Genomic DNA, 13,345 nt, shown 5'->3' on the forward strand with positions numbered 1-13,345 from the left:
TAGTAAATAAATTTGTCTTTTAATTTTAGAAGCTAGAATACAATTTATATATATCTAAATAGATTTATTTTACTAGAATTGTTAAAAGAAAACAAGGGATCTTTCCAGCGAAACTAAAAAGACCATGTTTCCAGGAGAACAATAATGGAAGCTACTTGGTTGTGCTAGTACAAACAATGTTTAAACAAGAATCATACATTTTCCTTAAAATACCAAATAAAAAATTATAAAACAAAAACTTGGCACAAATAATTGACTTCAATATTCACAGTGTTTTATATAATTAAAAAGGCAGGTGATTTAACATTTTCCAACAAACAATTTTCGGTTACCTAGCAACTAATTGCGTTTGTAACGCAAGCAGCGCTATGTTGTGGATGTAGCAAAGAAAGTAACTATTAATATGAATGTATTTATTGGCGAGAATGGTCAAGTTCTGAAGGTTAACCGAATTGTAATTTGAGTGTAGAATAAGGTCAGCTGAAGGATTGTCTTCACAAAGTGAATCGACCTTTAAAATTGCATTGAGTAAATTCATAACCTTCATGAAGTATATATAAACAAAAAAAATTAATGGATTAACTGCGCATGTCCGCACAATTGTAAGGTTTGGTCACCAGGGAGCTCTGACAATTACAAAGTAACTGAAAGCTATTTGTTGAAACAAAGGCGTTATAAAAAGAGTACAAAAATACATTTCTATTTACAAAGAGAAAATTGTAAATGAATGATTTATCACTTATTATACTTCAGTCCCATAAATCTAATATCACCCTCGACGTCCTCATAAGATTTCTCACCATCCACCTCAAACGACTGATAATCTTCCACGGATAAGACTTCAAATCCAACTTTCGAGGCAAGATGTTGGGACACTTTGGCCGTGAACACTGTACCAGTGGCTGTGATGCCAAGCTCTTTGCACAATGGTTTTCTGCATTGCAACAAACGATAGCCAATATCGCAACCATGGTATTCTGGATGAACGGTCAGGCCGTGCGCTGCCAGGTATCGGTTTATGCCGTATTTCTCGTAGATTTTACCACGATTCGTTATCTCCTTAAAAGCGTTCATAACATGGTTGAAAATCTTTCCTTCATATTTCTGTAACAACGTATTTGTAAATTATCACATGAACATTTTTTTTGTTTCTTAAGGTAACCAACCATTTAATAACTAGTAGAATATGTATTAAGCGAGATGTCTGTTGGTTTTTAAACTTTTAGGGGCGTTACTCATTTTTAGGAGAGTAACCACTCATATTCTATAGAAGTTCTAGGCAGGATCAGAATGGGGGTCGCCAGAAAGAAAACGACGAATTAATTGGTTGTTACGCGTTTAATTAAAAAAATAATAAATAAATAAAATAAATAGATTTTGCTATTTGTACTAATTACGTGTAAATGCTAAATAACAGCATTTGAGTTATATTCTGAGTGATGTCTCAATATATTCTAATGGAAAAGATCTCAATTTTAAAACTTTCATCAATATAATTGTAAATTTTAGACATGCCGTTGTTGTAATAATTTATTAAATCCAAAACAAAATCTGCTCTTAATTTCACATAGCTATTTGAATGTTCCTTAATAGAACTACAAACCAACTCAAGCCTGAATTCTATCCATTTAGAGCACATTTTTCTTGCACAATAAAAGCTCATGTATGGCGTAAGTGAATATATCGGACCCTCCAACAATCTTAAATAAACAAAGTAAACAAAAATAATAAAATTCTGAGAATAAAACCACGATTACCGTATCATCGACTTGGTCCTTCTCAGCCACATAGATAACATTGGCACCAATAACTTTGGGACTGCCGGTTTGGGTTTCTTCCAGAGCAACCAAGGATACACCATTGGAAATCGCTTTTCTCCACAGCGTTTTGTAGCTCTTATACGAAGATGGGTCGCCTAATAAATCTAAAAAAATAAAGAAAGAACCAACATTATTTCCACTAAAAAGAAGAAGAAGTTAAAAGATAAATAAATCAGAAACAGAGATTCTAAAACGACGATGCATTACGTTGACATTAGCACCGCACTACTTACACATACTTACTATCATGTGATATTAATGGTTCCCGCTGTAGATAATATTTCATGTGATCGATTACATCTTCTGAAAGTTCTGGCGTGACAGTCTGTATGGTATATCTCAAAGTGACACCATTTCTGGAGGCTACATATCTGCCCAAATGTAAGGCTTTAGGAGACATTTCAGACCAGTCTGAAAAATTTAAAAAACAGTATTCTTTAGAATCTTTTGTAATGATTAATAAAAATTAAAGTTACGAAATAATAAAGTATAATAAAAACTCTAGCGTGGCATATACATGACTTTCTTTCAAAAATCAAACTATCTTACAAGAGTAAGATAGCCAATTCTGTTATAGACGTAAGAAGACATACTACATTGCCATTCGTAGGGTAACATTCTGTTGAGGTTATACGAGGTAATAATAAAGGCTTCTTCAGTTTTCATCTAATGGTTGTACAATTGGTTCATGTTATTTGACGTAAAATCTTTGACTATGTGCAACATCTCGCAACTAATTACTTTGTTTATTAGGTGATTTGTCCTCGTCCATAACCAATTGGTTGGGTGTTGGAAATCTGTGTGTGCTAAAGCACTTCTTCTGGTACTCCAGTTGTTCCATTCTTTGCTCCCCAAATGTTGCAAAGTTTGACTTAAATATGTGGCTACAAAGTGGTTAACATTTAAACCTGTTTATTATATTAGTCTTTTCTGTAGTGTGTAGCATAACTCCTTTCATTTCAACCACTGAAGAGAGAGTACACATTCAAATCAAATCAAAACATAAATAGGAAAAAAGAAAAAGAAGTCTCTTTGAAGACATGAGCGAAGATGAAGATTCCACTACAAACAGTTGCTTAATAAGTAAAAAAAAAACGCTGTCGTCTAAAACGCAATAAACTGAATAACGAGTCTTTAAAGTGGCACTTTTTTTAATGAGAAAAACGAACAAAAAAAGATATTTGTTTATGATAATGCATATGGAGATCGTCAAAAATTATCTTCTAAACGCCACAATTTTAATTAAATGCCTACACTTCAGACTCAACAATGTGATAGCAGTTCAATATTAATAGAATTGAGATTTTTTTTTAAAATACACATTTGCGTACCAAATAATTTTATAATATTACTATCAGGAGAAAGTCATGAGGTTATTTTTTTACTTAAGAGGTGCATTTCCATTGAAAATTTAGAAATCCTAAAACTGCACTATTGCAATACCTCTTTCGTTACCAAAAGTACGACAAAAAGAAAATGAAAAATTGACTTTTTTTATAGACTAAATATGCCGGGTTATTATCTATTTCATAATAATTAGGTTATCTTCTAATCAAAACAAAACACCAACATTTTATAAAAGATTAGAGTCTATTTTAGTACGTAATTTTGTGATAAACTCAAATATGTAGATTTGAACGAAAACAAAAAAAAACGAAAAAGTTTTATCTCAATTCATGAGAAATATCTAACTACGTAGTAGGTTAGACTTACTAATGATCAATATTTAATCAGTCTGTACCAAATTATGAGACCAAATAAAATGAAAATAAAACACTAATGCATTTTATAGACCTACCTTTTTATTTTGATTGCCTTAAAACTAATCTTTTCACAAAGTAGTTCCAAACCTGGAGTTCTATTAAAACAACTTCAATACCATTTAATCTTTTCCAATGCACCAGAGACTAATCCAAAACAAAAAATAAAATAACTAGATTTTAATTTAAAAAAAATCTCTCCGACATAATACACTTCAAATGTTATTCTCACAACAGAATCTACCTTTGTGTACACAATAGCGGTTCTTTCTAATGAAGCTGCAGTTGTCTAACCTTGAAATTTTAAAAAAATATCTATAGTGGGGATTACGTAACATTAAAAGCTTCTATAGTGGGGAGAATTAACCTAAATAAAGATAGATTCTTAACGCTGATCGTCACTTTAAGTGTCTAATGATAACCAAAGGAGATTCATAGAAGCAATATATTCACAGAATTTCGGTTTATTATAATTCTCGAAGTTCTATTGTGCAATTTTCAAAACTCTGAATTTTTTAATAATACCTAGTAACATAATCTAGATTATATTATCGCACGTTATGTCGAAATGACGCTTTAAGGGAACCTAACCGTTCTCCATCTTTAGTCGAAATAACTTACAAAAAAATGTGGGTACTTTTTCGTTAGCCGGGCGCAAGCGAAAAACAGTATTGGGTAAAACTGTTTTCTTTACAATTCATTAATATTTGTTTATAGTTGAACGTTTTCCGTTGACTTGGCTCGCGTTTGGTTCACAATTGGCGAAATTTGCGCCCGGCTAACGGAAAAGTACCAACATGTGCAACGAAAATTATTCAGATAATATTGATCTTCAAGTATCAACCTGGTGAATCCAGACACGGTAGCCGAGCGGTTAAGAGGCGTGACCCCCAAAGCTAAGTTGTATTTTTGGTTAGTGGGTTCGATTCCCGGTCTTACGCCTTGGATTCTATTTAATGGTTAATAAAAGAAATTTACAGTAAAGTATTGTTTGCTAGTCGCCTCTGTCCAAGGCACCTAATTAGGTAGTTGGACGTAGAGACTGCCTGAAAAAATAGGCAATTACTTTACTTTTTTTTATAGCCTTGCTGGAAAATCTAGGATTGAGTAAAATCGATAGAACGGAAGTGCTTCGTTTTATGCATAGATTTATCTTTTTGAATTTTCTTGGGAATCTGCTCATCAATTTCATGATATAGTTCATTTACCTTTAAGATTACCCCATAATTTTTATGGATAGCTTTTTTTCTGCAACAAAAAAGTTTAAGTAAATTCTGAAAAGCTGGCGGAACTTTCACCTATACTAATAGTGTCTTTATATCCAATCATTGTCTACAGATAAAATTTTATATAAAACTTAGCAAAAAATAATTTCAGTAGTATAAAAATACAATATCAAGCTGCAATCCTAATGTTACTTGCTCGGTTCACCTTGATTAGGAATGAAGTCCTTGTTGAAGGATATAAACATATATAATCTTTTTTTATTAATTTTTCAAAACAAACAATTTTTAACCTTGATATCTGATTAGGTAAAAAGGCAATTCTGCATTATTTTTAAAAATTCAAAGTTTTTAAATGAAATAATTTCGTTAGATATTCATAAAAAGTTTATTTTTAAAATTCAAGAACCGTAATCTCTTTAAACATGTTTCTTAACTAAAGTAAATCTTTTAAATTACAATTTAAATGTAACTTCAACACAAAATTATTTTTAGAAACTTAATTTTTTTAAATTATAGAAAGATAATGATTCTATACTGATTTTCCTATTTTATTAATTTATTTCTAACATTTTAAAAGCTTATTGAAGCTTTTTTCTTTGGAAACTTTTCCAATTTATTTCATGGTGCTTAAGTTTAGATGCCATTATTTGCTGCTACCACGTGGCGACTTGAAGAACCAACATTTCTTTAGCCTAGTGGTTATTGTCTGAACTAATACTGGACATGTTAGACAAGTTGCGAACTCAAGTGTCGTTTTACTGTACTAATATTTTTTTAATTTACCATATTTCGTTTATGGTTTATTATTATAATTTGTACTATTATTTTTTTTGATGGTGAGACAACATTTGAGGTCATTGGCGCCTGAAGATTCTTTTCAGTCCCCTGCTGGCTTCCGGACAGTGTTTTCTCGTTAACAGATAACTCTGTCCATCACTTGATAGTGAACTGTAAGAAGCTCTTACTAGAGTCGATATTAACATCGATTTTCAACCATAATATCCGTTTTAAGATTTCCAAAACGTAAAAAGAAAACGCTGGACCATTGCGAATAGTCGCTGCAACCTATAGGAAGGTTATCACTCTAACAGTAAGACCATCCTAACAAGATTTTTCAAAATGGTAGACGTCAGATAAAAATTGTATAGCTCTATACAATGCACAATGAATTTTTCAAAGAAATAAAAAAAATCCGCTCTAAAATTAAGACACAAATATAAAACCTTTATTTACAAATAAAATATCTACAAAGTTAAGAACAAAAAAAAAGTATAGGACAACTTTGGAATGTAATTTTTTGTATTTATAAATTTATACACAAATATTTAAAAAAAAAATTTATATTGATGATTTTTCCATCAATATTAAATAAATACTATATTACAAAAAAAAAAAGAGAGTTTAATATATTACATTTTGCAAATAATTTAAATAAATAAATTATAAATAGAAATATAAATAAATAAGACTTTACAAAATAGATGCTAAATGTTTCTTCTTCTAAAGAATACATTTGTTTATTACTTCTACAAAGTAATGTTTTGAAGTACGATTAATTTATAACTATAATTACAAAAAATTAAAATCAAAAACAAAAAAACAGTCCTTCTTACACTAAATTTGACAATTTTCATTTAAATTTATATTTTATCTTTTCATCAATTTTTTTATACTCATATATTTACATCAATAATTAATATAAAATACGTAACTGTTTTTAAAATAAATATCACAATATAATACAAAGTAGTTAGTACAAAGTTTTTTGTACTAACTTTTTTTTTTTTTTTTTTGTAATACAGTCCGAAGTTTTTTGTATATCTTTTCTTCATATTTTTTTTTTTTGTAATTGTAATCTTTTAATTATACATTTAATTAAATAATCATTTATTTTATGTTTTTAATACCTCGTCGATTTTTATACCCGTAATTACTTATCCCCGTCATTTTTTAGCGTTTTCATCAGTACGTTTTTATGTAATGAATTTCTTCTTCTTTGTACTGATTACTTTTTATCAGATTTTTTAATTTTTGTTTTGTTTTACAATTATAAATTCCATTATAAATTTCTAACTCCCGTGATGGTCTGGAGCCATGGTTTATAGTAGGTGGTTCGCATGTAGACTCCGGGTAGATAAGGTGCTGCACATTTGATACCATGGGACACTGTACCGGCTAGAACCCAACGGCCATCTGGTCGTTCTATCATCAAAGGCCCTCCGCTGTCACCCTGAAAGAAAAAAAATGGCTTTTAGTTGAAAGTCCCCTGGATTCTAAATGAGAGTATTGAATGTTGGGGCCCATGGAAGAGAATTACGGAACAAAATAAGAAGTATAGGTTTGTGGACAGATTTTAGTGGTCCTCTCCTAATAGATGCATCCCTGCTCTCCAGAGGTACAGCGAAAGAAAGAAATTTTTGCTTAAGAACTGCACGCAAGAGAGATTTAAAAGAAGATTTGAATCATAACTACCTCACAAGAATCTCGTTGTCCATTTGCGTAACCTGCACAGATGAAGCTTTGAAGTATCGTCTTCGAATGCCCGGCTGTGTGGAACATCTCTTGGCAGACATTGTTCTCCATGATCGGTACTTGAACCTCCTGCAATATGCTCGGAACTCCACCTCCTAAGAAAATAGTTTTGATTTTTTTGGGGGCATTAGTGCTTTTTTTTTTTACTAGATTGTAGTCAAAGTTCAGGTCAAAGGCAATTAAAAATTGATACAAATCCAAACTAACCATATTTTAGACGTCCCCAACCGGAAACAGTGGCCACTTTCCCAGTGAAATCTTCGTCATCCTCTGGCATGCAGATAGGAACTATGTGTTGATCGTATTCGACTGGAGTGTCCAGTTCCAGCAGTGCTATATCATTTTCAAAAGTGGCCGCATCATAATGTCTGTGTACAATTACTCGTCGTACGTTACGACTCACCGATCTTTTCGATTCCACTTCGCCGCTGATGTCGAAATCGCCAAAAACTGCTATTAGTGACGCGAGAAACCTGCTATTGTTTACCGAAAAAAAAACAAATAATTAAGTTTTAGTTTTAATTAAATGCAGGAAAAAAATGAATTATTTGAAAATGCGGATGGTTCCGCAATGAAATATCATTCAATTGTCTCCTTGATTTTACATTTTTTTTATTTTTTTTTATTTCTGATCGATTTCAAATTTTCATCCATCAACAGAGGTCAGTTTCATCAGTTTCGAGAAGAGAATTTTATTTTCACTATGGTTTTATCCTAAACTACTCGTATATTTGCTGACAGAATAAGGAAGGCTTAATATGTATAAGAGCTTCTTCATTTTTTTAAATATTATTTTAAAGCGGACAGTGTGAGTAAGAAGCTTCTAAGAAGAGAAAACCTAAGGGCCAGCTGCTGGTTTCGAAACAGGGATCTCCGCGTTGGAATCAAGTGTACGCTAACCACTTAGCTAATCGACGTAATACTTTTTAAAAATAATAAAATAAATTTAACGATTATATTTAGTTTATAATTAGAATACTATTTTTACGAAAATGTTTCGCTGTTCATTAAGATTTTAAGTAACACACTATTTAATCATACACCATAACCTCTCCCTCAATTAGTCACTAAGTGCACTTTGGACTTCTTGACTTTGGAAGTCAAATTCTCTTCACCAATTGGTTGTTTTAACCTCTTGGTGGTGGATGAAAATCCAAATTCTCTGAAACCGGTGAGAAATTTAAAAAAAAAACACGTGCAACGACGAAGATAATCACCAATACGGTGGTAATTACTTTAAATGAAAACCCTGGTATTGTGCCCATCCTAGGGTTTAAGTTTCTAATAGAATTATGGGGAGTTTAGCTTACCCAGGTTGACAATGTGCTGCTGTAATGACGTAACGATTGGTAATCAGAACTCCTCCGCATTTATTTTTGGTGAACAGACCCAACCAGGTTGCCTCACGAACTAGCACTTGCCAAGGCCATTCGCCGAATGTTGCGCCCTTTCCGCCGACAATCCTTCCGTTTTTCATTAATGGCCTCACGCCGCATTCTGCGTCATGCGCATAAAATAAATTCTGATTAAAGTTGAAATAAAAAAAAAATGCAAATACCCAAAAATTTTGGGTTAACAAACATCGAGCATACATACCATTTTTATAGTCCACGTCTTGTGTGGTCGTAGAATAGGGCGGAGGCTCGCTGGAGGTGCTGTGCTCAGTATGTTCTAAAAAAAAAGTCGTAGATGGAACTTGTGGTGATGGTCGCTTGGTAGGCACTGGACGCTGGGTGCTGGACGTTGAAGGCCTAGGTGGAGGCCTCGTTATCAACGGAAGCGTAGGTTTAGGTCGACTCGAAGGTTTTGCTGTAGTCGTATACAGAGATGATGCTGGCTTCTTTGTTGGCCGCCTTGTCGGCTTCTTCGTTGTAGTCGGACGTTTTACCGGTGGTTGCTGTGTCGCGACAGAATTCACTGTAACATTCTGCGTGGATTCACCTTCAATCAAGACTTGCTCTAAATCCTCAAAATTACCCTGTAAACTTTGTACAATTTTCTCCACAAATTTGTGCACCTTGTTGTCTAAATTTTGATCTTCCACTAAAGGCGGAGTTGTTTCTTCTTCGTTCAATGTGGACTGCGTCATCCAATTGATCACTTCCGGCTCTGGTTGTGTGATGGACAGATTGACATTTGGATCTCTGACTGGTGGAAATGCGAATAATTCCGTGGAATTGGTTATTCCATCTTTGATCACTTCAGTGGGCGTAGTGTAAATGGGTCGATAAGGATGTGACCCAGATACTCCGTGGGTACTTATCTCAGGCTTCAACGTCGTATAGACCGGAATGTGGTAGACTGGTTTCACAGTGGCATATGATGAATGAGGCGGTGCCGGTTTGTACGTCACCACATTACCCTCAGGATTAACGGTGATTATCGTGCCAATGGGTGGACTGACCGGCTTCTTAGTATTGTTCACCGGTCCTAGTACGATCACTGTTGGAGGTGGTTCAGGACTCGTGCTTGACGGTTTTGGTGAAATGCTCACCTGGAAGCCAGGACCTTGTACGTATTGGGTAGTTGTAGAGGGTTTCTTAGTAGCAGGGTATACCGGTTTCTTGTGCGTTGTGTACTGTATCTGTACAACAGTGGTGGGTTTCTTCGTATAGGAATGCAGTGGTTTTTGCGTTGCAGATTGCGGTTTTAGTGGTTTGTAATGACTGGTTTGCTGCTGTGATGTTGTCGGGTGATACGATGCGATAGTAGTTGAAGGTCTTGATGTAGAGTGATGTATCTGCGGTTTATGGGTACTAATGCGCACAGGTGTGGTGTACGGTTTGGGAGTGGAATAGGTTTGTTTTTGCGATTCTGTGGTATGAAACAATGTTACATGAACGTTCGTGCTGGGCTTTGTATAAAGTGTGGTTTTATGCGACTGAGTATAAGCTGGCGTAGTTGGGTTATACGGAGAAGTGGTGAGCTTGGAATCAACGGACACCCAAGTGGATAAGGTAGGCGTAGTTGAAGATTCCCCAGGGAACTGAGGTTTGGGTTCCGCAATTGGGGTATTGTTATCATCCAATATCGAAAGGATGTGATTGATCGAATCTGCATCCTGCTCGCTTCCAGCAGACAGTGTTGGCACTTCTACCAAATTATCATCAGCAAGTGTTGTCCAAGGCCGGTGATGTTTTGTAGTCAACCAATTCTCCGTAGTCACTTTCCAGGTTGTTGATTTCTGTGAATTTGTCGCATATCTTGTCGGCAAAGAGGTGGTAACATCAGTGGCCACATATAGCTCCGGTTTGGAATTGAACTCGAAATCCTCAGGCCTGGACGCTTCATTTGCGATGGTACCATTCTCATGTAAGAGAACCGTATCGGCTACTCCGTGAATGGTGGCCGTCGTGGAGTCCACATTCAAATGCTCCGGTTTAAGCGATGTGGTGGTTTTGTAGGTGCTCGGACGATCTGGTATGTCGATGGCTACAAAGTTGGCGCCTGGTGGTAGCCGACAACAAGCGCCGAAAAGGAATCCATCCATGCAGGATCCGATAACTGTGCCATTTTTCTTGGAACACTCATAATTGAACATACAAATACCACTAGATTTTCCAAAAGTCGAGACATCTTTACAGCTTTTCGGGACTATACGGTAACCTCCAAATCTTCTTCCTGCAATAGAAAGAAAAAATTAACCTGGTTTGATGATTTTCTATGCTATGTACTGGAGATCTTTTTTAGTTTTGTGTCTTATGAGTGTTGGGGTACAGTCTTTTTTTTAAAAATACTGCAATGGATTCCCCAAAATTAAAGGAGACAATCAGCATTTAGAAAAAAAGATTGATCGGCCCCATTACGAAGGGAATAAACAAACAATAATACTTTATAATATTTGTATGCATGGAAGTGCTTAGAAGAAAAAGTTTTGTTCCAAAAATTCCAAACATTTCTCTAAAGAATCTACCAAAAACAATGCAATCTCATTTAAAATATGTAAAAATAAGCAGTACTCATAATGTCTCTTTGTAACACACTCATATTTAAACTATTAGTTTTAAGAATTACCAATACTTCGCTCCATTGAATGAGGGTGAAAGCGGAATCAAAATTTCACTTATTGCACTTAGAATACACTTGCAAAAAAAAAAAAAAATCTAGGTTATGTTTATGCGGCATTGTATAGACTCTCACAATGTGTACGATATAGAACATGCATTATGTGTATGTGATACTCATATCTAAGTAATGTAAAGTTCATGCTTAGTTCAACACATAACATACAAGACAAACAAACAAATAACCTGTTGAGTGAATTCAGGTCGTTACCATACGCACACACACACGCTTTCAACATTGTGCTTTCATTCTTCAAACTTTTTAAAAAAAGGGAATTTTTCCTTTTTCCGATTTAATTTCATGCGTGGCAACACTGATTGTTGAAAATCGATATTGTTATTTTTGATCAATTGTATGTGTAGTTATAAAAATGGGGAACAATAACAAAAACCTGGTGTGAACAATCACACGGATTTCTCTTTCTACAATTCACATGGTCTTCTTACGTTTCTTTCAAACCAATTATGTTTACTTATTTTTTTTTTTACCAACATCATAAAATTTGTTAAACTGTATTTAACATTGAAATGACACTGGAAAGCCCCCTCCAAGAACTGCCTTGAGATAAATTTTAATAGAATTATAATTAAAGTAAAAGTAGAAATCAATGTCTATTAATCAATGTACGATGTTTACAGAAAATCTAAGCGGCCATGTTAATAAAAATTTCAAAAGGTTAACCATCTACTCATATTGAGCAAAGAATTTACTTCTGGTTGAGATGTTTTCTTTAAATTCCAAATATTGGCCAAAGATTTAACCCTCTCTAACAGTACTCGAGTACAATAAAAGTGGCACTTTAGATTAAATCTACTTAGTGTTATTCCAAAGTTCTGTTATCTTATTTTACGTCTTTTCTGTTAAGGCAGACGCCAAAGAAGATCCTTTGTGAAGAGAGGGTTGGTCAATTTTTCCTCTAAAGCAGAAATGTCGAACCTTTTTGAGACGTGGATCAAATTTTGTTCATTTTTTTTTTTTAGTACTAGCTCTTGGGTCACTAATGTCCATTTGGCACAAGAGTTAAGTTTAAAAATGTTTAAACTGAATATTTTCAAAACTAAACATCTTTAAAATTTAGTTGGCTTAACGGGTAAAACGGGACGAAACAAGTGGCTATGGAAGTCTCTTTTTTACAAACATAACTGAACAAAACCTTACAAAAGTGTGTTTTATCTGAAGAAAAATCTGAAATATGGTTATTTGCTTTGGGTTGTCGATTTTTTTAACAAACAAAATATGAGTAAAATTATACATTTTATTTGATATTTTGTAAACACTTTTGCTTTATTTCAAATATTACAAAAGCATTTGTCGTCATTTGCGTTTTAGATTCCCTAGATAGCATTTAAATTGCTTTTGTGTCAATACGTGATTGAAAAAAATACAGATAGAATATAAATTATCCACAACAATTAGAAAATCTAAATCAACCCGTGTAAAAAAACAAATGGTTGCCTAGCAATTGGTGGGTCAGTGAAAAAGCTTGCGCAGGTCAGTGTCATAGGTTCGCCATCACTGCTCTAATGTATCATTATTGTCGCTTGTACTAGCTTACCACTCACATGATATTATTAAGAAAAGATTGACTACTTTAAACTTATTCAGCCTTTAAACTTTCTACAGAGATGTCCAAGAATTTTTTTTTTTTTTATGCGCCCGGAGCTTTTTCCAGTGCACTGCCGGCCTCCGGACAGTGTTCTCTCGTTACAGACAACACTGTCCATCACCGGACAGTGAGCTGTAAGAAGCTCCTAGGAAGAGAAAATCTAAGGGTCAGCTGCTGGATTCGAACCCGGTACCTCCGCGTGGGAGTCCAGTATGCTAACCGCATAGCTAATCCCTTCCCTCCCAAGCACTGTTGTATTGCTAAAAACATTTTCTCCAAACAATCGATTGAGGGTACTTCTCCTGAATTAGGATTGGGGTAGATTCCCGCTAAAGA

General features: G+C 34.2%; 2 protein-coding genes across 6 annotated transcripts in view; both read right to left on the minus strand.

The window, feature by feature from the left end:
- LOC141453680 (uncharacterized) lies at window positions 1-3,877 on the minus strand. Of its 3 annotated transcripts, XM_074127162.1 has the most exons (5): window positions 3,825-3,870; window positions 3,619-3,727; window positions 2,064-2,231; window positions 1,758-1,924; window positions 1-1,104 (listed from the first exon to the last, which is right to left on the minus strand). In XM_074127162.1, exons 3-5 carry the CDS (start codon window positions 2,218-2,220, stop codon window positions 736-738), a joined length of 693 nt encoding a protein of 230 aa, XP_073983263.1. In that variant the 5' UTR covers window positions 2,221-2,231; window positions 3,619-3,727; window positions 3,825-3,870; the 3' UTR covers window positions 1-735. The 3 variants fall into 3 exon arrangements, with proteins under 3 accessions (XP_073983263.1, XP_073983262.1, XP_073983261.1); XM_074127161.1 differs by having other exon boundaries at window positions 3,619-3,877; XM_074127160.1 differs by lacking the exons at window positions 3,619-3,727; window positions 3,825-3,870 and adding an exon at window positions 2,562-2,876.
- A 2,406-nt stretch (window positions 3,878-6,283) lies between these two features.
- The window catches only part of LOC141452121 (uncharacterized), a 43,027-nt gene continuing 35,965 nt past the window's right edge, over window positions 6,284-13,345 (minus strand). The window contains exons 1-6 of one of the 3 annotated variants that reach the window (XM_074123986.1): window positions 11,353-12,706; window positions 8,935-10,959; window positions 8,649-8,835; window positions 7,546-7,814; window positions 7,279-7,433; window positions 6,288-7,036 (exon numbers count right to left, since the gene is read on the minus strand). In XM_074123986.1, the coding sequence (XP_073980087.1) occupies window positions 6,866-7,036; window positions 7,279-7,433; window positions 7,546-7,814; window positions 8,649-8,835; window positions 8,935-10,959; window positions 11,353-11,368 (2,823 nt within the window). In that variant the 5' untranslated portion in view covers window positions 11,369-12,706 and the 3' untranslated portion in view covers window positions 6,288-6,865. Of the gene's footprint in view, window positions 7,037-7,278; window positions 7,434-7,545; window positions 7,815-8,648; window positions 8,836-8,934; window positions 10,960-11,352; window positions 12,707-13,345 lie in introns of those variants that run through there. The other 2 variants (XM_074123987.1, XM_074123988.1) reach the window with 2 other exon arrangements.

This window comes from Rhodnius prolixus, unplaced genomic scaffold (genome assembly GCF_049639745.1).
Source record: "Rhodnius prolixus isolate KJV_2025 unplaced genomic scaffold, Rpr scaffold_3, whole genome shotgun sequence".
Lineage (NCBI taxonomy): Eukaryota > Metazoa > Arthropoda > Insecta > Hemiptera > Reduviidae > Rhodnius > Rhodnius prolixus.

What these genes read in the sequence shown, in the direction of transcription:
- LOC141453680 (XM_074127160.1), bottom strand. Translation starts at nt 2,661, where the DNA reads ATGGAACAACTGGAGTACCAGAAGAAGTGCTTTAGCACACACAGATTT. An exon ending in CAAATCACCTAATAAACAAA is followed by an intron (nt 2,232 to 2,561) that starts GTAATTAGTTGC and finishes TAAATTTTTCAG; the next exon opens with ACTGGTCTGAAATGTCTCCT. An exon ending in AGGACCAAGTCGATGATACG is followed by an intron (nt 1,105 to 1,757) that starts GTAATCGTGGTT and finishes ACGTTGTTACAG; the next exon opens with AAATATGAAGGAAAGATTTT.